Source organism: Haemaphysalis longicornis, unplaced genomic scaffold (genome assembly GCF_048455015.1).
Source record: "Haemaphysalis longicornis isolate Haplotype H1 unplaced genomic scaffold, Haemaphysalis longicornis Haplotype H1 scaffold_9, whole genome shotgun sequence".
NCBI lineage: Eukaryota > Metazoa > Arthropoda > Arachnida > Ixodida > Ixodidae > Haemaphysalis > Haemaphysalis longicornis.
Window position 1 is genome coordinate 5,667,339 of NW_027526460.1, and position 24,304 is coordinate 5,691,642.

Consider the following 24,304-nt stretch of genomic DNA (forward strand, 5'->3'; position numbering starts at 1 on the left):
TTAACCAAGCGCAACCAAGACTCGACCAGACTAAGCCAAGCTGTTGCTTTGCATATCCAAGGTTAGCTGAGCTGAGCCGCAACTTGCTTCCGCTTGAGCAGGCTCGTTCTATAACCTTTGCAAGCTGTTGCGCCAATTCTTGCGTGGGCAAGGCGTTCGAGCACGTCCTGATGGCGCGGTGGCAAGATTACCTCGAAGATAACGACCTCTACCCCGCAACGATGATTGGGTTCCGACGGAATCTCTGCACTCAGGACGCCATGCTGCAACTGAGACACCTAACCATCGACAGGGACACTCGAGATACCAGGGCTATACTGGGGCTCGACCTACAGGGAGCTTTTGATAACGTTAACCACTCAGCAATACTCGAACAAGTTTCGAGGTGGGACATGGGAAAAATATCGCATGAGTATATCGAGCTTTCTGACGAGGCGAACGGCGGTGCTCATCACCGGAGACGTAGAGACGAAAGCCAAGGAGGTCGGGAGCCGAGGTACGCCGCAAGGGTCAGTGATCTCGCCGCTCCTATTCAACCTGGTGATGATCAGGGTCGCCCACCGGCTCGCAGAGGTGGAGAACGTCGAGCATACGATATACGCTGACAATATCACCCTGTGGGTTGTTGGGAACCAGGGTAGCGTGGTCGATGTAGACCGAGGTTGGTGTTGTGCCGGGGCAGTCATGATGGCGAAGTTGACGGAGAAGACGAAAACTTTATATACAAGTATTTACATCTCGGTATCAGAACGGGCAGTGCACTCCTGCGTGCGAGAGATTAAATAGGCGCGTTGGGTCCATTCCCCTTCACCGTTTTGCTCAGCTGACGTCAGGACGCACCAATCACAGAATTCATGGCACCGATAGCAGCGCCCCCACGCACAAACACACACACGCACACGCACGAGAGACCCGCTCCTCTCCTGCGCAGGTGAGCGCTAGGTTGCCGCCGCCGTGGCAATCCGCCTGGGGTCGGAGACTCCTTTGTCCTGGGGATGTTGCACAACCATGAAGATGTCTTGCATCCTTCTGACGTGATATTCGTCGGGTGGCTTGTAGAACCCCGCTCCAGCGTCGTCAGACACCCCACAAAAGGGCATGACAATGAGGCGCGGGCACGCCGCCGAAGCTTGCAGTGCGGGGGCCAAGCAATGCTATTGTTAGCACCGCCGCTGGCCGGTTGGCGCTTGAGGGGCCCCGAGGTCGCCGAAAAGGTTATTGTCCAGCAGCGGTATAGTTCGCCATTGTGGACACGCCGGTTGGAGACGGGTTGCGCAACATCATCGCAACAGGGTCAAGGAGGTAGCGACGCCCAAGTGGAAGAGGTCCTTCAGAAAGCAGTGAGGACGGTCGAAGGGAGCCTCGAGGGCACTGGCCTGAGATTCTCATCGAGTAAGTCTGAGTTGCTACTGTACAAGCCCAAGGACAGACAGCGTGGACAACGAAGAAACGAGACGAGATCAAGATGCACCCAGGACAGGTCGGCGATTCCCAGGGCGTCTGATATCCGCGTACTGGGCATGCTTCTCAACGAGAAGGGCAACAATGGGGGCACAATAGCGAAGATCGTCGGCAAGGCGGCCAGCACCATTCGGCTAATGAAACGGGTTTCCAAAACAAAGAGGGGGCTGCGTGAGGAGAACCTCACACGACTAGTGCAGTCATTCGTCATGAGCCACATAACATACGTGGCGGCCTTTCACAAGTGGAAGACCAATGAGAAGCAAATGCTTGAATCGCTCATCCAAATGGCGTAAAAGACGGCCGTCGGACTACCCGAGTCAACGAGTACCGAGCGACTGCTAAGCCTGGGCGTACACAACACCGTGGACGAAGTCATCGAGGCCCAACGGGTGGCGCAACTAGAGAGGCTGACCATATCCAAAGCAGGCCGACGAATCCTGGACAATCTGGGCTACCACGAACAGCAGGGCACCAAGACGCAGCTACGTGACTACACCAGGGACAAAATCCATGTGGATGCAGTCCCGCGTAACATGCACCCGGAGTACAACGAGGTCAGGCGGCGAGCACGGGCCAACTCCAAGGCGCCGGCGGAGCTACACGCCGGGGACGCTGGAGCCCGCTACGTCGATGCAGGAGAATACTACAACGAACGGGGCTTCGTGGTGACGGTGGTCGACGCCGAGGGCAACCTCCGAGCGGCGCCAGCATTGCGAGCGGCGGTCCCGAGGAAGCAGAGGTGGTGGCGATCGCGCTGGCCATTAAAGATCCCGGCTGCACAACGGTCCTACGTGATTCGAGGCACCCGCCGCGGTGGCTCAGTGGCTAAGGCGTTGCGCTGCTGAGCACGAGGTCGCGGGTTCGATTCCCGGCCGCGGCGGCCGCTTTTCTGATGGAGGCGAAAAGCAAAAACGCCCGTGTGTACGAGATTTCGGCGCACGTTAAAGATCCCCAGGTGGTCAAAATTAATCCGGAGCCCTCCACTACGGCGCGCCTCATCGCCTGCGTTGCGTCGGCGCGTTAAACCCTACAATCAATCAAATCAATCGTGATTCGAGGCAAGCTGTCAAAAACTTCTCCAGGGGCAGGGTTTCTCCAGTTACGGAGAAACTACTGCGAAGGCAACCAAGCCTCATGGGGAAGACAAGAATCAAGTGGTTTCCGGCAGATGCAGGGGCGGTGTCGGAACGTGCTGAAAACCACAATGAAACCGCACACGCTCGTGCGCGCGAACTCACTAACCGCGCTGAGCAAAGTGTCGGAGAGCATTTGTGGCGCAGCACGCGAGATCGGATGACTACATACAAAGAAATTACTCAGGCCTATTGACTTGCCAGACGCACGCTCCCGCCGCCCTGCAAAGGATTGAGTAGGGAGCAGGCAGTCGTCTATAGGCAACTCCAAACGAAGACGGTCCCGAGCCCCCACATAAAGCAAAATATGTACCCGGAGACATACCCGGATACCACCTGTAGGGTGTGCCACAAAGCCCCAGCAAGACTTGAGCACATCGTCTTGGATTGTCACGTATACCCGGATGAATCAAACACAAGAAGGATGCCGCCTGCCTTTGAGGAGGCGGTGCGGACTGAAGATCAAAGTCTGCAACTCCAGGCTGTCTAGCGAGTCATCGTGGCGCTGGTCAGGCAAGGGGATCCCGGCGACCCGGTGACGGGAAGTGGGGGAACCTAGCCGGGTGGCTACATCTGCGGTCACGACTCCGGCCAAGTCATGAAGACCTATCAATAGTACGTTATTCGCAGGCCACAATGAAGTTTTCTCAATCCAATCCAGTTGACCTGTATACCATTTTCCTGGGTCTTATAATGATCTTCGCGCCTTCTTTGGGGAGCCTGGGATGTCTTCTCTAATTTACGATGCTGAAACAAACGCGGTTTCTGTGTAGCGCTCGCGTGGTTGGATGCTTGTGCCATTTTTTTTTCTCTTTCGTGCAGTTCCTTCTTCTTTGCCCGCTTCTGACGCCTGCTCGGGTAGTACGAGTCGGTGTCGTCCTTGTCTGCCAGGTCCTCTGCAAGTGGGCACCTCTCGGGCCTGTAGCTTTCTGCTGTTTCTCGATGGCGCTGAAATTCCATTTATTCCGTTTCCGTTTCGTCGTCGTTCTGTACTTCTACTTGAGGGTTCCTTTCCGTGCTGCTCGCTCCGTGTCCCCCGTGGGCGCGGCGCTGGGCCGGCCACGCTGAGCCCCTCCGCTTCTTCTAGTCGCTGCAGAAAAGAAAAAAAAAACATCCCCCTCGCGAGGGGCACGATCAAATGCAGAGCATTTCTACGGGGGGGCGCGCCTGCAAGTCGTATGGATTACGTATTGGTTGTTGTTGTTGTAATAAGTATTTATTAATCCTATATACACTCCGTGCCTTGACCTTTGTCATCGCCGGAGGGGGAGATGGGGGAAGGGAGTTGGAGGAAGGGGGGGGGGGGTGAGTGTCCCGACTAAATGTGGTCCTGTACGGCGGCTTCTCGAACATATACGAGAAGAGAGTCGAGGACCATCTTCCTGTGTTCTGTAGACCCTTCGGGATGGGTCCACTCCCGCAGCGTTTGTGGCCTGACTTGAGGAGGAATGAGCGCATGTGCGCGGTTTCTCTGGTCCTTCAAGGCAGGGCATCTCCATAGAAGATGGTCAAGGTCAGCGACTTGTGTGCTGTCAGGTGATTCGCAAAGTTTGCAGGTACCGTCGCCGGGGTGTAGACGAAAGCGTGCCATGATGTGCGGCGTTACGGCAGTGTTCGTCCGAATGCGTCGGAGTGTGACCGTTGCCCACCGGTTGTAGCCGGATGGGATAGGGTCATCCTCTTCGGGTAGACGAAGTCGAAGCGCTGCACGTCGCTCAGCACGTGCTTTGGCGATGGCTTCCTCGTAGTCATACCCTTCCTGTTCCGACTCGTCGGGCAGCAGCTCCAAAGATGGAGGTGTCGACGCTTGGAGAGCGGGGAATACGTTCGTCGGTCGCGAAGGAGGTTTCTGGCAATTATCGGGGTTGTAAAGCATCTCCCGTGCTGCCTCGTGTGCGTCCTCGTTGCCCGGTATCCCGTTATGGCCAGGGACCCAGCGAATTGTAAGTAAGCGGCCGAGTTGTCGAAGGTCTCTTGCCACCGCACGAATTCTTGCGACCGTCCGACTGCGCGTGTTATTTTTTCCGCATTCTCTCACGGCTTCCTTGGAATCCGTGTAGAGAAGGAAGGTGGTTGGTGCCTCAGTCGGGCTTGTGGCGGCAATTCTGTGCCCTTCTTCCGTCGCTAGTAGTAAGGCCCTCAGTTCCGCTTCCTTCACAGATGGTGTACCACGGAGAGCCTTGGCTCCTTTAGTTTTGGTCTTGTCGCAGTACCACGCTATGGCGACCTGATCATCTTGAAGAGCTGCGTCAGTGTAAATCCTGTGCACCCCTTCGTCGTCGTCGGTACGCTGGAGCTCTTTCAGGTGTGTCGTTGCTGCTCGTTGGCGACGTGTCGGATGTGCTGCGCTCGTGTTTTTGGGCATGGGCCGGTGATCAACGATGGCTATTTGTTTCCATGGTTCAGGTGGTTGGTAGATCGGAGGTTTCTTGTCCAGCGAATGACCAAGTTGATGAAGAATGGCCCTGCCGGCTTGAGTGCTTTCGAGGCGTAGTAGTTGTGAAGCTCCTAAGCTTTCAGCTCTGTCTTCAATGGTGTTCATTCCTGAGTGAAGGTGCAGGTTATAAACCATTGCGAAGCGAGGAAGACCAGAGACAACCCGCATGGTTTCGCGGTTAAGGTATTCTACAGACTCTCGTTGTTTTTTTGTGAGTCTATAGAAGTTATACCCGTACGTCGCTTTTGGAATCAGCAGGCCGTTTACCAAAATGCGAAGAACGCGTTCATCGGCGCCCCACTTCTTTGAAGTAATCCGACGGATCAGGGAAAGGGTGCTTTTTCACGTAGCAGTCAATTTCTTGAGCCACGTGGTGGCGCCCCCATCCTCGTCTATGTCAAGACCGAGAATGCGAACACTAGGTCGTTCTTGGATTGGTACTCCATTCATGGTGAGCTTAAACTGGCTCTTTATGTTTTGTTTGTGTAGCCGTTTGTTTGCCACTACTACAAAAACAGTCTTCTCGGGAGATGGAGCGAGTCCTACCTCTGTTAAGAAAGAAGAGATTGTGTTCAGACCTTGCTGCATTGCTTGTTCTTGTTCGCCTATAGAGCCTCCCTTTGTCCAGAGCGTGATGTCGTCTGCATAGATCGTGAAACGCAAGCCTTCAATCTCATCCAGGAGTGGGGGAAGGTCAGCCATGACGATATTAAATAGCGTTGGCGATAAGACTGAACCTTGAGGTACTCCGACGCAGTTTGCTGTTTTGGGGCCGAGTGTGTCACCAACCCGTACTCGATAGTGGCGGTCTCGCAGGAAATCTTGTACAAAGGCGAGTGGCTTTCCGTCCAGTCCTCGGTTGCGTGCGCCTTGGATAACGGCCTCATGAAGTACGGAGTCGAATGCTTTTTTTACGTCGATGGCTACCACTAGACGGGGATAACATGATGAGGTGTTAGCTATAACATCCTCTGAGAGCAATTTTAAGCTGTCTAGAGTAGAAAGGTGCCTCCGGAACCCCGTTTGACGTGGGTGAAGTTGGCCTGTTGTTTCTAAATGCCACTGAATTCTTGCGAGAACCATCCTCTCCATAAGTTTCATAACATTAGAAATCAAAGAAATGGGTCTCAGATTCTCTATTTGCATGAGAGGCTTGCCAGGCTTTGGAATGGGTACAACCCACGATTCCTTCCACTCATTAGGCAGCACAGAAGATTCCCAGATAGCATTGAACCAGTCAAGGAGTTGCTCCTTGTGCGCCTCAGGCAAGTTGCGAAGGGCCGCGTAAGTGATCCCATCTGGACCAGGTGCGCTCGTTATTTTGGTTTCCTGAAGAGCTGATAGAAGTTCGGCCATTGTAAACGGGTCATTTAGACGTGTTCATTTCGGGTGGCGTCGTGCGTGAGAGAAACGGCGTTCTTGGATTCACCCCTAGCGGGGGTTGTGGGAAGAAAAGTTGGCCTGCCTGGATTGCAAGATCGGTCTCTGTGATGCCCATGGTCGAAGAGCTATGTTCTGGCCCGCCGTTTTGTTCTTTCTTTTGTCCTGCATACCACGAAATGTTGTCCAGACTATGCTGAGCCCGGTCTGCGCATTGAAGGCGGCGCAGTGCCGATGCCAGTTATCCCGGGAGAGCTGCAAGGAGTACTGGCGTGCCTTCGCAGTTGCTTGGTTAAGGCGCTATCGAAGCAGAGGTGTCCTCCCTCCTTTGCGAAATTGCTGGAACGCTTGCAGACGGCTAGCCCATAGATTTAGCAAATGTAGGTCGGGGGTGGGTGCACCGTCTTTGACTAAAACCGATGTTGTGGCTTCCCGCAGAGCAGTACCAATGCGTGTGTAGATAGGATCTGCAGGATCGGTTTCATTTAGGATGGTACGAAATGTATCCCATTTTACGAAAGTGGTCTGTCGTTTCTCTGGTATCGCTTGCAATGCTTGAAGTGTTATCCATATCGGCAGATGGTCACTTCCGAGTGTGTCTGGTCTGGTCTGCCAAATGCCTCGAAGGTTGGGAGAAGCCCAAGTAAGGTCCGGTGTCGTGTCTCGCTGCGACGCAAACGCTGCTATGCGCGTAGGAACTTCAGGGACGTTGAGGAGTTCTAAGCGTGTATGCCGCATAGCAACAAGCAGCTGGGTTCCTCTGCTGTTGTTTCGGGGATATGGTGTGCCAAGCGTTAAAGTCCCCACCAATAAGTACTGAGTGACCTTGTAGGGTCTGCATGAGGGAGTTGACCCATGTTGCGTCTTGTTTGCTGCGCCCCATGGGTCTCCAGTATACAGAAACCAATGTAACCGTCTGCCCCCGGAGCTGAGTCCTCACCGCTACGACTTCCCGATTCGGGTCACACAGATGGATGGTGTCCAGCTGAGTTTGCGGCACGGACTTGGCGACAAGAACGGCAGCTTGACCGTTGCAGACATCTGGCTGCGATGTGTCACCGTTGTTTCGCCCTCTGTGACTTTGTCGAACAACAGGGGTTGTATACACATTGAATCCCCTCAGATTAATATTAGGAGTGTTTGTTTCCTGTAGAAGCAGGATTGTTGGCCTCTCGTTTCTTGCGAAGCGTTGGTTTAGCTCAGCGGATCGTGTGGTCAGCCCGCGGCAGTTCCACTGCATCACTGTCACAGGGTGACCCGATCCGTGGCGCTTACTTGTCGGACGCAGCATTACGGTGCACAGTACTGGCGCCTTCGAGGACCTCAGTGGTCATGGTTTGGCTTGCGAAAGCAGACTGAGAATCGAGACACATGCCCGCGACAAGGTGGGATTGGCCTGATAGGGCTTCGCGGAGGAGTTGAGGCAAAAGTTCCACAAGGGCCTTCTGTATTCCTTCCGCAATAATGGTTTTAATGGTGGTTTGTATCTCGAAAGAGATTATGGCTCTAACTTCTTTCAGTATTGATTGGCGTAAGAGCGATTGTTGGTGAGTGAAGTCCACCCGCAGCTGTTGAATCTCACGGCGAGGTTCGGCCTGTGAGATCTGTGCCACCGGTGGAGGCGCCGAAGAAATTGAAGTTGAACGTGATCCTTGCGGTGACGATTGCGGTTCTTGGGCCTGACGTATGCCCTTTGCGTTGCTACGGTCATTTACCAACTGTGGCGCCGAAGTAAGCGCAGGATCCTGAGCTGTAACGCCGGATGGTGGGGGGCCACTGGTGCTTCTGGCGGTGACACTGACGCCGAAGGGTTTGGTGGTAATGGCGGATAGTGAACCGATGAGTCTCGTGGTGGCGGTTCATGGCGCCCCTTCCAGCGTGAAGTGACGTTCGATGGTTGTTTTAGTGCCGGAGGCGGATCTGTGCTTTGTGGTTGTGACGACTCGGGTGGTACCGACGCCGACAGGTTTGTGGACGATGTCGAGTGCTGTCTCGTGCTGTTCTGAGGGGTTGAATCCCGCCCTCCTTTTTGGCGCATGGTCTTGTTAGGAGGTATCCGTGATTCATCAATGTGCGTAGAACCCCTAAACGGTCGGCGACGTGCCTGTCTGGCTCTGATGCCTTTGTTTGCTTCAATGCGCTTCTTACAACGGGGATCCGTTGCTACGTGGGAGCCACCGCAGTTTTTGCACTGTGGTGAACTATACCCGTGCAGTCCGAGATGCCATCGGCGTGTTCCTTGCCGCACTTGGCACAACGAGGGTGTTGAGAATTGGGGCAGATGTCTGCCTTATGCCCAATGTCATGACACAGGTTACATATGACTGACTTTGGCGTGTACGGAGCAACTGCCATCATGCAGTTGTAATAGAGGACATAACGTGGCGGTCTCTTGCCTTCAAAAGTAATGAGGGCTGTTTTTTTACCTATCCGTCGTGCCGCCACGATCCAGTGGGTACGGCACGAAAGGTTGTGTAGAAGTTCCTCTTCAGGATCGTTTGGGTCTATTCCGTATATTACGCCGCGAACTTGGCCCCCAGAAAGGGCCTCGTAGGCTTGCAGAGGGATTGTTGACGTTGAGATGCCGATCTGCGTAATTCCAAGGAAGATGTCTAACACATGTGGTTGCCAAATATCGATGGCTAACGTGTTAGATGCCTTTAGAATACGAATTCGGTAGGCTCCAGGCGAAATGGCTAGCGGTAAAGCCTTGGTGAGGCCAAGGTGAATGTCTCGTGGCGAATAGTCCGAGAGGCAGTGGCGTTCTCGTGGCCTGAGAATCACAGTGTGCTGCGGCGTCGCAGGGAGCGTGCTCTTCGCCGAAGCAGCACGCGGAGCGGTTGGCGCGACTGCTCTTTTTCGGCGTTGAGTGACGTCTGTCCACGCGCCACCCGCGAGCAGGTCTTCGTTGGTTGGCGCACGTGAGCTCCACGAAGCTTGCAGCTGTGGCAACATGGCGGCGCCTAGCTGTTCGGAATTAGGCTTAGCATAAAACGTGGTCTTGTTGTGATGAGGCCTTAAAGGCGTGGAAGGGCGAAATAACTTAGGCGGTTGAGTGGGTCCGGTAAAGAAGTCACTTGCCTGGACCGTTGTTTGGAGCTGGAAGCCAACGACGGTGTGGTTTGTTGGGGTGGTGGTGACGGCGGCAGCGGTTGTCGTCGTCGTAGCGGAAGTGATTTCGGCACTGGGTGCCACCGAAGTGTCCATTTCGTTGGCTTCTCCGGGTGGAAAGTGTGCCGATTGTAATGGTGATGGCATGGTAGAGTTCCGAGGTTGCTCACCACATGACGCGGTAGTCACATTCACATTCATTGTGTTGTCGGCAGCACAGCCCACACAGAAGCGTCACGGCGAAGTTGGCGTGGTCCGTAAAAAGTCCTTGGTTTTGGTGAAACCTTGCTACCCGGTGGCGTAGGGCAACTTCCGTGAACTGAATAGTAGTTTCTGGGGGGACTAAGCCCCCCCAAAAAGCACACAGAGTCGAAAAATGCACAGCTTGATGCAAGCGCACCTTTCTCCTTCATGCGCCACCTGGCGGCGTAGACATTGTCGATGAAGTCGATGGTGAAACGTGCCGTGAACCCCCTGCCGCGGCTATGACGCAACGTGGAGCGGCTATGACGCAACGTGGCGCGGCTATGACGCAACACAATCCAACACAATCCACTTTAATCCAATCCAATCCAAATCCAAGCCAATCCAATCGAATCCAATCCAATGCCCCTCGCGAGAGAGTGTTATAGCGCCGAAATCGCCACCACGCGAACGCGGGATGCTGACGTCACGATCACACCACAGATGTTAGCGACCGCAGCGCGCGCGAACGACATATGTGGTTTAAGCGCGAACCGACCGCGGCGAGAGAGCGCGATGCGAGCGCCCCACCTGTTCTTGCGCGCGAACCTAACGCGGCGAGAGAGGGTGTTGCGCACGTCCCCACCTGTTGTGCGCCCGAACCGAACGCGGCGAGAGAGGGCGTTGCGAGCGGAGAGAAGGCGAGGACGACGCGAGGGAGAGGGCGCACCTCTGGCCGACGGTTGAATGAGTCAAGGATATAAGGCACGTTCGTAACCTTCCGTTCTGTGTCGGCTTTGTGGCTCAGTTGGTAGAGCACCGTGCACCTTGCGTTCCGCCCGCAGAGTCGTAGGATCGAAACCTGGCGCCGGCAAGTATTATTTCTTTATATAGTTTAGGGGGAGCGATGCGGACGCGGACTACGGACGGCAACGCGGGTGACATCGTGAGTTACTGAAATGCTCTGCATTTAATATAATCGTCATCCCGGTAAATAAAACTTAAAAACCACAATCCCATTACACTCACCGATGATGTCACAGCGCGTATGACGTCTATACATAATCATCCAAGTCAAGTTTAGGAGACATCAGTACTCCAAATGGCATCATAGTACAAGTTTCCACGTCAACTCTAGTGGCTTATTTCAGTGTAGTTTTCGTTTGTAAGACACGACGGGTATTGACTTACGTCCACTCAGTCCTTCGTTTACGGATCGGGTAGGGCACCATTTTCCACTTCAAAAACGCCCCAACTTGTACAACCCATGGAAGAATTCTTCATAGCCGCCGCCGTAGAATACGCTGTGAAAGTCGAGCCCCCTGCCACCCCAATTTTCATGCTTAGTGACTCGCAGGAGGCGCTACGAAATATTTCTCGGTACACCACACGCCCTCATACCTCTGACGCCCTCAACTGCGCCCTTCGCGCTCATCTTTTCCATAAGATAACGCTGGTATGGGTCCCCGGCCACGCCAACCTGGACGGCAATGCTCGAGAACACGAGCTTACCCGAGTACTCTCACCGGGTCCGTCCATGTTATGGCCACATGTGTACCACCCTGGCACTCAAAAGATTTCACAACATCAGGCACGCCGACAGCATCTCTGCGCGCTACGCGCAAGCAGGCAGTGTTTCCCGGTCCCCCACCTCGCCCGCTCCCGTGACGCTGCATCTGTGGTCCGGAAAGCACAAACCTCCTCTCTTATCACCCCATCCCGTATCCACTACATGCGTGGCATCCTCTCGCGTCCCTTGTTGCCCATCCTACCACATTATCAGTGCGACACCTTTACTGGGAGTGCCATCCGCCAGACCTGCCGCCACATTAGCGTTCCCGCATCGCTTCCTGGGAGGACTGGTTGAACCCGGGTCCTGGCGTAGATGTCAAATCGACGCAAGAACTTCTGGCGGCCCACTGCCTTCGTGTTAGTGCGGACCTCTGGGAGCTCTACGGACCAGCCGTCTCCGCTAATGAAGAGACTGTGGCACGACGGCCCGGACTAGGCCTGTTTAGAGAATAAAGCTTTCTCTCTCTCTATCTCCTTCGTTTTTATTCTTTAGTTCCTGGAAGGTTGTGGCACCACTAAAAGACCACGAAGGATTGGCCAAGAAGAATGTGATAAAAGCACGTTATAAAACCAAGGAAACGAAGAAGCGTGTGCTATTTATTGTCATCTCATTATCATTACTATCATTTACGATACGCACATTGCGCACAGGCGAATGGCGTGACACTGCCAGCGCCGAGGGTCGTGAGTCGTGAGGATATCACATTCATGCTGCAGGCCCGTGTGGAGTGCAACTAACGCGAAAGGTGCCCTTGCAGATAGCTGATGGTCGCGGTTGTGATGATGATTATGACTCTCTAGCTGTATGTGGCGCGTACTCACGAGACAGACAGACAGAGAGAGAGAGAGAGAGAGAGAGAGAGAGAGAGAGAGAGAGAGAGAGAGAGAGATAGCCTTTATTACATCAGGAAGACGCTAGGTCAAGTGGGGGAAGTGGGAGTAGAAGGTGGGATGTTCGTAGCTTGGGACATCTTGAAAATTGACAGTTCAAGTTGAAGCTGGTTGGCTCCTTACGAAGGCGGAAGAGGCCACGTGGGGTGAGGAGAGCAGGCTCACGGCTCTAAACTGCTCGCGCTAGACCGCTTTCTAGAGAGTACTGCGCAATTCAAGTCAGCGTGGAGGGTTCCAGTGTTCGAGGGTCGATGTATGAGGAGGAGGCATTTGGAGGAGGGTTGAAGTTTCTGTAACGCGTAAATTTCGGACAGTGCCAAATTAGGTGCTGGAGATTGGCGGGTGTGAGGGAGGCGCAGAAGGGACATCGAAGCGGCAGGGATGGGGTGTACCATTTACGGAATGTCTCTGGGGTTAAATTTGCAAAATATTTGTTCATAAAAATTTCGGCTGATCTTCGGAGCGCGGACAGAGCAGATAAAAAGCCGGTTGGAGTGAGAGTCTTGAGGCGGTCTTTTTGTCTTTTTTGTACCGTAGAATCTGTATGGCTGGCGGTAATGACTCAGGAGGTGGAGGAGCCAAGTCGGGTAGCAGCGGAGGACTGGAGGTTATACACTCCCGTGCAGCCGAGTGGGCTGCCTGGTTCCCCGGTGAGGACTCCTCGTGTCCAGGCGACCAGTCGATGCGAAGATGGATGCCGCTAGATTTTAGGATGGAGATCCGATGCAGGATTTAGTTGGCAATGGGATTGGCCGATGTGGGACTTTGCAGAATCTTTAGGTCTTTGAATGAGTCCGTCAGGATGTGCATCTGGGAAGGGAAGGAGGATTGAAAGTCGAACATGAGGAAGTCTATGGCTTGAATGATAGCATAGCGTTCCGCTTCCGGGATGGTAGCAAATGGAATATCAAGGGTTCGTTTGCCTTGGATGGAGGGGAGATCAGGTGATGTCCATGTGGTGCCAACTAGTGGATTAGCTATGCTTGCGCCGGTGTAAATATCAATTTCTTCGGGGCGTTGATGCGGGCTGCGCGGACGGGGTGGGCGTTACGCGGGACGGGATGGGAGATTGTAGAGTCCGTGACAGAAGGGCGGTTCCAGGGAGCCAAAGGCGGTGGGATGTCGCTGGGTTGTAACGGCTTCAGATTGTCCCAGGCGATGATGGAGACACTTTGATGAGTTAATGAGCGTTTATGAAGGGATTGATGTACTTGCTCTTGAATGATATTTTCCGAAGGGGGAAGAGCAACTGCAGCTTGCAAGGTCTCAAGACGAGTATGTTTGGGTAGTCCACTGATGGTGCGAAGGATGGCTCTGTGCAGATTTTGAAGTATTCTCATGTGCGTTTTGTTAAGGTCGTAGGATTGGGCTGCGTAAGTTATAGTACCAATGGCGACAGCTTGTGCTAATGTTTGGGTCGCCTTCTGGCTTGCTCCACCAAATTTGTTCGACAGGCGACGTATGGCATGTTGGATAGTTTTCCATTTAGGTTTGAGTTGTTGCAGCCATATTGACGGGATATTTTTGTGTCCGATTGGGATTCCGAGTAATCGAATGGGTTGCAAACTAGCGGTTATAGGGGTACCGGCGAGAAGAAGAGTTAGAGGATTATAGTGCGGAGGGGGTTTGTGGCCAAATACGGGTAAGAATTCGGTTTTTTTCATGGGCCAATTCGAGACCAAGAGTGGCCAAGGAGCATTCAAGGCTATTTGCTGCGGCTTGGAGTTCGGCTTGCATATCTTCCAGGCATAAAAAGTCGGCTGATTCAGTCCATATGGTTACGTCATCAGCATATATTGTGAAGCGGGCAGCAGAGTCACGCTCGAGATTTCGAGCTACTCTCGCCATGGCTAGGTTAAATAGGATCAGAGAAAGTATGGAACCCTGAGGTACCCCGCGGTCAAGGTAGTATGTGCGATGAGTCCAGCCTGGGTGAGATCCTTGAATTCGTATTGGACGAGCGTTCAGGAAGAGAGAGAGAGAGAGAAATAGAGAGTAGACATGTTTATTTCGAAAAGCAATGAGGAGGAGTCCTCAGTCCAAGACTTCTTGAGCTCTTCGTAGCCGCAAAAACAGATTTAACGGAACTTAGGAAGAGCCCCTGCCTACTGAAGCAGTTTTTATCGCCAATATCTGAACTGTATATCTTTCACAGAAGCAGAGGAAAAAAATGTCGAGGTCGCTCACAGCGCGTGGCCACCGCGAGCTCACGCGCTGCCGCCATTAGCCTGCCCTTCTGTCCAGGAAGCGGTTGCCCTGCCGCTCATCTGCAGCTCTGCGAATCGCATGGAGTTCCCTTCGAGATCTTCTGCCACAGCGGAGCCCTCCGCCCGCAAGAGGGCCAAACGGCACATCCCGAGCGCGCCCTCCGGCAAGCCTAGCGTAGCGGAGTGGTCGGCCATTGTCCCCGCGAGCGACACGTTCGACCGAAGCTCCGCGGCGGACACCGGAGGGAGACCGCGGCGCCAGTGCCACAGTCTCAGGCTTCGGACTCGGCCCGCCGCCGTGGTCCCTGCCGACAGAAGCGGGCGAGCGAGCCCCAGTAGCAGCCACGGCGCTTTGACAACCATGCGAGGCCCCCACCGGGACTCGCAGCGGCGCTCGCCCTCCGTCGCGGACACCGCGTCGGAACAGAGCGCGGCTTCGGGGAGGCCCCCGCCCACCGGCCTGCTCGGGGTCACGGCTCCCCGGCCGACGCCCACAAGCGAGCCGCCCAGCCGCGACCAGACGTTCACCCCGAACACGGACACCCACCAGGCCCTCCACCTCACTGAGGGCCCTGCAGCCACCCACGCTTCGGCGAGCCAAACGCACCCGCGGCACATCGAGTCGACGGCCCAAGCTCCGAAACTACGAACTGCATGTGAGCTATGCTACTTTTTTCTCTCGTTCCCATGTTCTCCCGATCTGCTGCGTGCCCTTCAGGGCAAGCAAAAGCATGCATCCCATAATCATCCATTAGACGCAGCTAGACGGCGACATCTCGAGCAACACTGTGTGCATAGTCCTTGCTTTCACTCGTGCTTCACGAGTGTTGTCACATCCCGGCGGCCAACATTTGTTACCGCTGCGTAGCTGTGACCTCCGCGGAGGATGCGCCCTGGAGGAGGAGCGGGGGGCAGCAACAGCTCGACTCCTACTCCCCCTGGATGCACCGGGCCGACAGCTCGCATTCCGAGCAGCGGCGGCTCGACGTGACGCCCTCGTCCGTCCGCCCTGATGACACCACGCCGAGGCGGCCCGGCGTCCGAGTGCCACCCCAAAGCCACTTCCAGCCTTCGCCTGTGAGTCGAAACCATTCGGCTCGGATCGTAGCAGTGCTTAGCCGCGGGCAGCAGGGCCGGATATTTCCACGCTGTCCACGTCGTCGCCATTCATTTTTCCAGCGAGCTTCTGGCTCTACGGCCACAGCATGACAGTATCTCTCGACGCCCGAATTCACTAGCCGAGTCTATTCGGCCACGTTATTTTTTCAGCTATGTTCGTTTGCCTCCTTGAGCCATTCTTTTTGCCCCAGATTAACTCCCGTGCGCTCCTATATATCCCATGTTGCTTAAGGCTCAAGGGAGCAGGCGTCCCCTCCCGGATTGCCACGGAGGGTGGGCGCGACAGATAGTCGTCAAGCGTTTATAGTGATAGCCCACCTCTGCGCATAGGCACCTCCATTTCTTAACAGCCCACTGATCCGGGGTGCCTCTCTCGAGCTTCCTTAGTGTCCATGGCTACTTCTCCAATACGTGATGCCACGTTTTCGCTTGAGGGTGTCTCCCTTACCTTCCTTTCAGTGCCTCCATTAATATCTGCTCACTTCTCGCGCACTTCGTAAGCATCACGTTCTGTTGGCGCGAGATAAGCAAATTTAAGCCGAGGGAACGCGGAACTACACGCAGAAACGCTGCTGCAAGGGAGTGCACGGTGGCTCTGTCCCGATCTGCTAGAATGCTTGGAATTAGACTTGTCCTAGTCACTGCAGGCTAAGTTAAACACTGCAGCGTGATATACGTACAGGAAACGTGCTCATTTAAAGCCCTTCCACGAGTAATTACTAACCTCCTCCTCCTCTTTCCTCCGCCTTAGAAGGCCGCAGCCTTTCAATCTCATCTTCAGTTTTTCAGGGATCTCGCTTGCCACGGCAGCTTCAACACTGCCCTGGTTCAGTGCTGATACAGCGTACGATCCCGCACATAGCCTTTGCAGATACGTTCACAATAGGTTCATCAGTGTCGCTTGTTACGGTGCTACGTACATTCATTTCGGGGGCATGGAAACTTGTTGATATTTCAGAGAAGAAATACCGACAGAAGTGCCCGCGTCTGAAAGCCCCGTGAATTACTCTCTCCACTGACCATGCACGCAGCTATTGCTGGTGTCCCAATGAGCATCTTTATCTGAGAATTTACGCGCCTAAGTTCTCTCCAACTCGATGTCCAAAGGATCAGTTCGCGCTGATTTCGCGATTATACTGGTTCGGTTTTTGCATGTTCACGCTGTCGAGCTCAACCTTGCGTTACTTGTTTATCTGTTCGCCTGCTGCTCACAAAGCCTCAACTTACGATTTTTTTTCTGGTGGTTAAGGCGGTCTGCTGTTACGCACGATGTGCGCGTTAATCACGCCGGCAGCCCAGGTGTTAATCACGCTTGTAGCGAATTCCGAGTGGCTGGCCGAAAATAACCCGGAGTTTTTTTCTGGTCAACGAGTAGCTCTTTCCATTCTTACATGTCAACATTTTCAGCTATTATTAGGCTCTCGGAGAAACGATCAGAGATGGAATATTGAGGAGCATAAACAAAACAGTCTTTTTCCTGGTTCTTTGATAAAAAATAAAAAAAATTTAAAAAAGGCAGTTGCATGCGGAGTTGTCAAAAACCAGGCGCTTAATATTGTCACGTTACAATATATTTGCTACGTAACTGCATCACAGGGGCCCCAGCAAAGCTGCTTTCAAAATATAGTCACGATTGTACGTCAAGGCATTGATTTCATATCAAAGCGTCAAAACTGACGTTTATATATCAATCCGTGTCCGGTTAATTTTCACTTGACGCGTCGATGCGCCGCGGACAAACCCTTCCGGACACTGAGCTTGGATTGCAATGCGTACACGAGCTTTTGGACGCGGTATCCGCGAGCCTCTTGCGGAAACTGGCACATTTAGAAACTGGCACAGAAAAAGGAGGAATGTGCAGTACGCGACAGGCGAGGGTACTTAAGGGTTACTGGAAGCTAAGTCCCTGCCCCCACGTGAACGGATCCAGGTGCTTCGAAGGCCTCCTCCTTCAGACCAAATTCCCTTGCAGGCCCTGTTATCTGCGACGTAAGTTTCTCGACGTCCAGCGATAGTTGAATCACAACGAAATTTTGCGGGGAAGCTGTTTTTTTTTTCTTTCGATTTTATCCTGGTTCCGTTTTTCAACGGCGGGCCGCGGCCAAAAGTTTGCGCCTATTTGCGCCGAACAGGCGTGCGTGACGTCTCGTGGCTATCGCAGGCGAGCCCCGCCAAGGCGCGTCCGCTGATGCCGCTTCTGGTGGCGGGCGCGTGCCTGCTCGCGGCGTTCGCGCTGGTGGTGGCCCTGGTCCTGCTGCTCCCCGGCCAGCAGAGGCCGCCGGCGCACCTGTGCTCGACCTTCGAGTGCCAAGAGTTCGGCCGCCTGCTGAGCTCCTCGCTCGACCTCTCGGAGGACCCGTGCCGCAACTTCACGCGCTTCGTGTGCGGCGGCTGGGAGCGCGGCAACGAGCTGAGCGTCCGCGAGAAGTACTACGAGTACGCCCTGGAGCTCATCACGCGCAAGGTGCGCACCGTGCCGGCGAACGAGAGCGAGCAGAACAGCGTGCAGCGGGCCGCGGCCGTCTACCGGAGCTGCCAGGCCGTGCTCGAGGGCACGAGCGACCAGCTGCGGGAAGTCAAGGCGGCCCTGCGAGAAGCCAACATCACGTGGCCCCAGGACCCGCCGGGGAGGGACGCCGTGTTCACCATCATGTACTGCTCGCTCAAGCTGGGCTGGGACGCCGTGCTGCGCGTGGACACGCGCTTCTTGGAGCACAAGACGAGCCTGCTAATTAACCCGGGCCGCAGCTTCAGCTACATCATGCGCCGGCGCCAGGCCGCCAACACCACGGCCTTCGTGCGGTACTTCAACGAGCTCAAGAACCGTTTCGGAGACGACGACGGCGGCGATTACCCCGGCCAGCTCGAGTACGTCGAGGAGCTGGAAAAGCTCGTGCAGGGGACCCTGTTCCGCGCCTACGACGCTCGTACAGAGGAGCAGGTTTTGACGGAGGGAGGCTTCCTGGGACTGGGCGTCGATCGCTGGAAGCAGGTGTTCGCCAGCTTGAACCCGACACGCAACAAACCGCTGGAGCTGCTCACAACGGCAGACGACTTCGTTAAGACATTTCTCAAATTCTGGGACAACAAAGGCGAGGTGGGGGCGCACGTTTTTACATCCTGGTGCACGGTTCAGGTGGCTGCCCTGTACGCGAACCGAGACCTCGTGCTGAACTACTATGGCAGTCTCTCCAGGGCCCGCGTCTACCACAGCGCCTTCTGCACCACCAAGGCCTACACGTTCTCCCGCTACGCCCTGCTCGAACGCTACCAGGCGGAGCGTCTATCGGGAAAGCCGCGGGACGCGGCCGAGCACGTGGCGCAATCCGTGGGGGACGCCTTCGGGCGGCGGCTTTCCCAGTGGCGCCACTTGCGGGGGCGCAGCGAAGCGGCCCCCGCGAACCGCTCGTCGCTGTCGAGGGCCTTTCACGGCTTCAACCGCAGCCACGACCGGGAGCTCATCGGCTATAACATGAGGGACGACTCGCTCGTCGCTAACTGGCAGAAGTCGACGCTGCTGCCCAGCATCGCGGAAGACTACATCATCGTTCCGGCCATAGAGTCCCTGGAGCTGTTCGCCCTGTTCTTCAGCGAGCAGGTGTTCCAGCTGATGCCCGTGTCCGTGTACTTCCCTTTTTTCGATCTTGGACTGACGGCAGCCGTCAACTACGGGGGCATCGGTGCCATCGTGGCGGCGGCGCTGGGACGGCTCTTCCTCCAGGGCCGCCTCGACGACGCAGCCGATGCGAAAGGCGTCGTAGCTTGCGTTCATTCCGGATCGGACGCCGTCGAAGCCGCAGCCCTGGCCCTCTCGGCGGGCGCGTTGCTCGAGGCATACCGGCTGGACACCGAGGCCAGCTTCCAGCCGCATCCCCCCGAACTGCAGCGCTTCAACGTCACCCAGATAGTGTTGATGGCGCTGTGCTTTGCGCGCTGCCAAGGGAGCGAACTTGGAAACGGGGCCGCGCTCTGCGATACGTCGCTGATGCACGTCAAGGAGTTTGCGGAAGCCTTCCACTGCGCCCCGCGCACTCCCATGAATCCCATCCGGCGCTGCGACCTCCCCTAACACACACAGTGCTTAACACTTCGCTATGATCATTCTCCAAGTGCGCATTTTCTTCCTGTTTGTTTATAGCGAGCGCAAATTGCGCTTTCATTAGGGTCCCAGCACGCCTGTGTTGAGCTTGTGCTGCACGAAATGATGCTTGTCCCCTCCGAATGCCGTTTAGATTCCCTCACAAGCGTTGCCAATTCCATGCCACGAGTTGGGGTTGCAACCTTTACGTGTTTTGAACGAGACATATACAATATTATTGCCCGCATGAGCGCTCTCGCAATATGCTCATTGTATAAGGACGCGTCGAACTAGCAGAAAGTACATTTCTTCCAGCAAGACGTTGTAGCTTACGCGCCAAGTGTCAGTTTCAGAGTTTAAGAACCATTGTGACACGAACACATGTGCCATGCTTGGCGATTACTTTTTGTTGCACGGGCCTGTTCTACAGTGTTCAAGGCTGACTTCTTGCACGTGCACGTTCATGTCACCATTTTTTTTCGTTCTGAGAGTAGAACTGTTTTTTTCATACCGACTATAATACTTACTATCGATAATTGTGATGCATTATATATATATGTACGCGCCAATTTGGCAATATATTTTTTACGTAGCCAAGAGGTGAACTTTTTAGTATTAAATTTCTGTGGATATCAACACTTGGTTATGTTATTGCACACGCTTCACACTTTTGGCAAATTGTGAACAAGCGCGGAACATGGCAACCAGAGCACATGTACATGTGCTGTGGTTTTTTTAGCATGCGAGCAATATTAATAGTAGTGCATATTCTATGCGGCCCGGTGATGACAACCACCCATTGTTGCGACCGGGTGGGCCGACCCGAGCCGAGCTCCGTCGCCTCCGACATACGTGTGGTAGCGTGATTTGAAGCGAGCGACCAGCCGATGTTGCAGCCGTGAAGAAGTCCAGAAGCCGTAGACTAACGTAGCTGTTTACTTCAAAGAGAGATGAGCCGAAGCCAAAGAACAATGCCCCGACGGGCGAGGTTACAGTACAGGACTCGAGCAGAGTGACAGCATTGATTCTCTGCTCAAACAGGAATGAAACTACAGCGCTTGGGCGGCTCGTATTTATACCCAAAAGCGGCAACGGTCAAAACAGCGTTCCCTCTAGATTGCGCACACGCCACGAATGTCACACACACACACAACACTCTTTCCAGAGTTCGTGAGCAGTCGGTAATAGCGGCGCACGCTGACTCCGAGACAGGGGAGAGGGGACTCCGCTGCGAACGCGGGGCTCTCGTGTCCTTGGGGCGCGTCTCGACGTGAAAGTATGAGTCACCGACATGGTGGTGCTTGTCTGAAAGGCGCACGTAGTGGCCTCACCGCACAGCCGAGGAGTCTTGAAAGAAAGCCCGACGGCGGGCCCAATCGTAACACTACGTAAAGTCTGAACACTTTATTTGTTACACCTCAGATGTTGCGTTTGTTGCCTCGAAAAGTGCCGGGCCTTAGAATTCGAATTGGTGTGATGGTCGATACTGTACTGTGATGGGGGGGGGGGGGGGGGGGGGGGGCTGACCGGACTTCAGTCCCCCCCCCCCCCCCCCCGAAATTTTCCCGGCCGGCGCCGTGCAGCCTGTTATGCCTGGTACGTCGCCTGTGAACAAAGATGCATATTCTTCGAAAGTGCCGCTAATAGAAACATTCACGACTCAATGTCTGCCCTACGCATGGGTGCTTACACAAAACCACGGCCGGACCCTTCTCTTTTTACGCGCTGCAAAAAGAGAGTTGAGTCCGGACGTGACAAAACGAAGCGCCTGAGGGTTGCGAACCGCTGAGGGCTGATTGCGGAGGGGTGCAGCCAGAAAAGCGATGGAGCCTTCGGGCAATCTCAGCGCACCGGACACCAAAGGCATGCGTTGTGTCGTCCCTTTGTGTGTGACATGTAGCCACACGGAGAATAATTGGCTGGCTGAGTCGCTCTCAGCCGAGGAGATTGACTCGTCACGGCATGGACGGGGAAGCAAGGAGTGGTCCTCGCTAACCCGCGGCGGAAAAAAAGAGGGACCGCCGGTCATTGATGGGTGAATACTGGAACGATGCAGGTCCGAAAGGGAACAGTCGATCTTTGTATGTTAAGCAGAACAACGTGCAAGCGGCGGTGACTGACCACGGCCGCTCCATCTCCCAAAAAGGGGGAGATCAAGCGGCAGTGGGCACACATTCAAGGCTCCTGCAAGGTTACTGAAGAATGCGATGGGGCTACGTAATGGGTGCAACGTGCAGTTTCGCTGGGTGAATGTCGTGCGTGGGCGGAGGGCGTCTGTGAGTGAGGCGCACACCAAAGTATGTCCCTCTTCCTCGCGTCAGCCCTTCATTCTTTCTGTCCAGCCCGAGAGGGTTTTGTTGGAGTGGGCTATTGCATGGGCTCAGATCGCGCACTGAGTGTCCCCTTCCGAAGGCGATGTTGCGACAGTCATTTTCACCCCTGCGATTAGGCACATTTGTTCGGCGGTATTTTTCCCTAACCTAGGAAACTGGAGAACAGCGGGTTGACAAAAAAGGCGCGCTGCGGCTCGCCGAGCCAGTCCCAGACTTTATCCTAAACGTGAAGGCACGACGGTCACCAGCCCTGCCACAGGCAGACGGCGTCGCGACAGAACCAAAAACCTGATGGCCATATTCGCCCTCGATCGCAACTAAAGCCCCTCCATTGCGTCCACGGCCGCTTTTTCCCTGGACGGCGGCTGCCCAGAGCAATATTCAGAGGCCTGAAACACAACAGCAGCAATATGCCGCAAGGATAGCAGCGCCCCTGGCTTTGAGAAGCTCATGTTCCAAGTGCCAGCACCCAAAAGAAGCCTCGAATTGTAAACCATTTTCCTCCACTTATTAATCATTGCATGATCACTGACGTCTTTTGACGATGGAGGTTGCATTGTGCGTTAAGGGGGGACGCGGGTCTTAGAATGGCCAAAAATCGCGAAAAAACGTGTTTTGAGAAACATACATTTTTGAAGCCTTTGTAACTTCAAGAACCTACTCTAAAAGTTTCACCGCTGAATTCGATCGAAAAGTGTCCTAAAACATGACGGCGACCCCAAATTGTCGGAAATCAGGAAAAATGCGCGAAGTTCAAGCGGCAGTCATTTTGGACGCGTTTTGAAGGTCGTTTCTTTGTGCGTATTTTGCGATACTATCTCAAAATGGCGTAGCATGGCAAGGGCCCATGGGCGAGGGCCCTCGCTCTCGCCGTTTTTCGAAAGGTCACTTACGAGCCCCTGATTGGCCAGACTATAGTGAACTAGAATACTATTCTAGTTCACTATAGCAGGGGTGAGACAGCCCAAACAGATTTCGGAGCAGATTTCGGAGCAGCAAAATTTCGGTTTTGGAGCAGAAGAACCTTGATTTGGAGCAGTTAGGGATATTTAATACACCGTCTTGTGAGCTTAAAAAATCATTATTTCAGCTATTTGCAGGGTCAAGTGCACATTTCAATCAGTTTTGAATGCACAGAACACAAACAGCCTTACCTGAAAGAGTTTTTAAGAGTATCACAAAGTACTAACTGCACTACCTTTTTCCTAACTGGTGATATTGTGTTGCGGCTGTACGCAACCTTACCTGAAAGAGTTTTTAAGAGTATCACAAAGTACTAACTGCACTACCTTTTTCCTAACTGGTGATATTGTGTTGCGGCTGTACGCAACACTGACAACAAAACTGCCGTTAACATTAGAGAGTTTTAGCAGTCCGTCTGTTCTGTTGGTTACTTTGTTACCGGGTTACCGGGACCGGCCTGCGCCTGCGCGCGCGGAAGGGCGAGGAGGCGCGGACAAGGCGAAGGCAGGCCCGCGGAACTAATCCCCCTACCGCTACGAATGCCCAAGGCGCAGACGAGTCCCGGTCAGCACGGTAACTACGTGCACGACGGAACAGACGGACTGCTAAAACTCTTATCAAATTTAAGGGCTCCGCAACTGTGGCGTTTTTTTTTTTTCCGTTTTAATGCTAAAATTATTATTTTTGTAATCCCAGGCTGCGTTGTACGAACGACTGTAGTCACGGCAACAGTTGAGCAACTTCGAGCTAACGGTCGCATAGCCCAACCAGCCTACCTGTTTCAGTCACCGGGGCGCAGGTTCACCCTACGGTCATTTGAGTAGCGTTACTGTTTAGCCACCTAGATTTTGGCATTAAATTTACTTTGCATACATCAAGTGTTATAGTCGCGTTCTATGGCAACAGTGTAGTCCTGCAGCTATTGGGCGCTGCCTGAACAGGTCGCGGCGCCGCAGCACAGCCCGCAAATTTCGTGTCAACCGTTCCATCCCCGAGGCTCGCGATCGCGCTTCGAAGCACAGCAACACCTCAGCATTTTATAACACCACAACGAGCCAAAAAAGTCACTTCACGAACCCGATTACAGACGTGCCCACCGCGTTTCGCAACTCAAGGACAAACCACGCCGAAGTCGTAGGCCCAACATTTCAATTAACTTTTTTTCGAGCCGCGCAACTTCCCGTAATCTGGCCCCAATCTCAAACCATATACCCGCGTTAACGTCACTGTTCAGAGCCACAACAGATAGAATGAATTGACTGGAACCCAGGTGATAGCGTAACATAAACCAGGGAAAATATCGGCGATGCGCAATGAGCGCGTTGGTAGCAGCCAGATCAGGCGGCGGCCATGTTTGTTGCCACAGCGATGCCTAATCGAGAAGGCCGTTTCAGCGAACCCGGACGGAAAGCGAATCGAGTTTTAGAAGCTAT

At 54.2% G+C, this 24,304-nt stretch overlaps 1 protein-coding gene across 1 annotated transcript; it reads left to right on the forward strand.

Annotated features, from left to right (window-relative positions):
- The first annotated feature begins 14,457 nt into the window (after positions 1-14,457).
- LOC144152489 (uncharacterized) lies at positions 14,458-20,201 on the forward strand. The gene is made up of 3 exons (XM_077683766.1): positions 14,458-15,034; positions 15,247-15,455; positions 17,659-20,201. Exons 1-3 carry the CDS (start codon positions 14,458-14,460, stop codon positions 19,564-19,566), a joined length of 2,694 nt encoding a protein of 897 aa, XP_077539892.1. The 3' UTR covers positions 19,567-20,201.
- Positions 20,202-24,304: the final 4,103 nt, after the last annotated feature.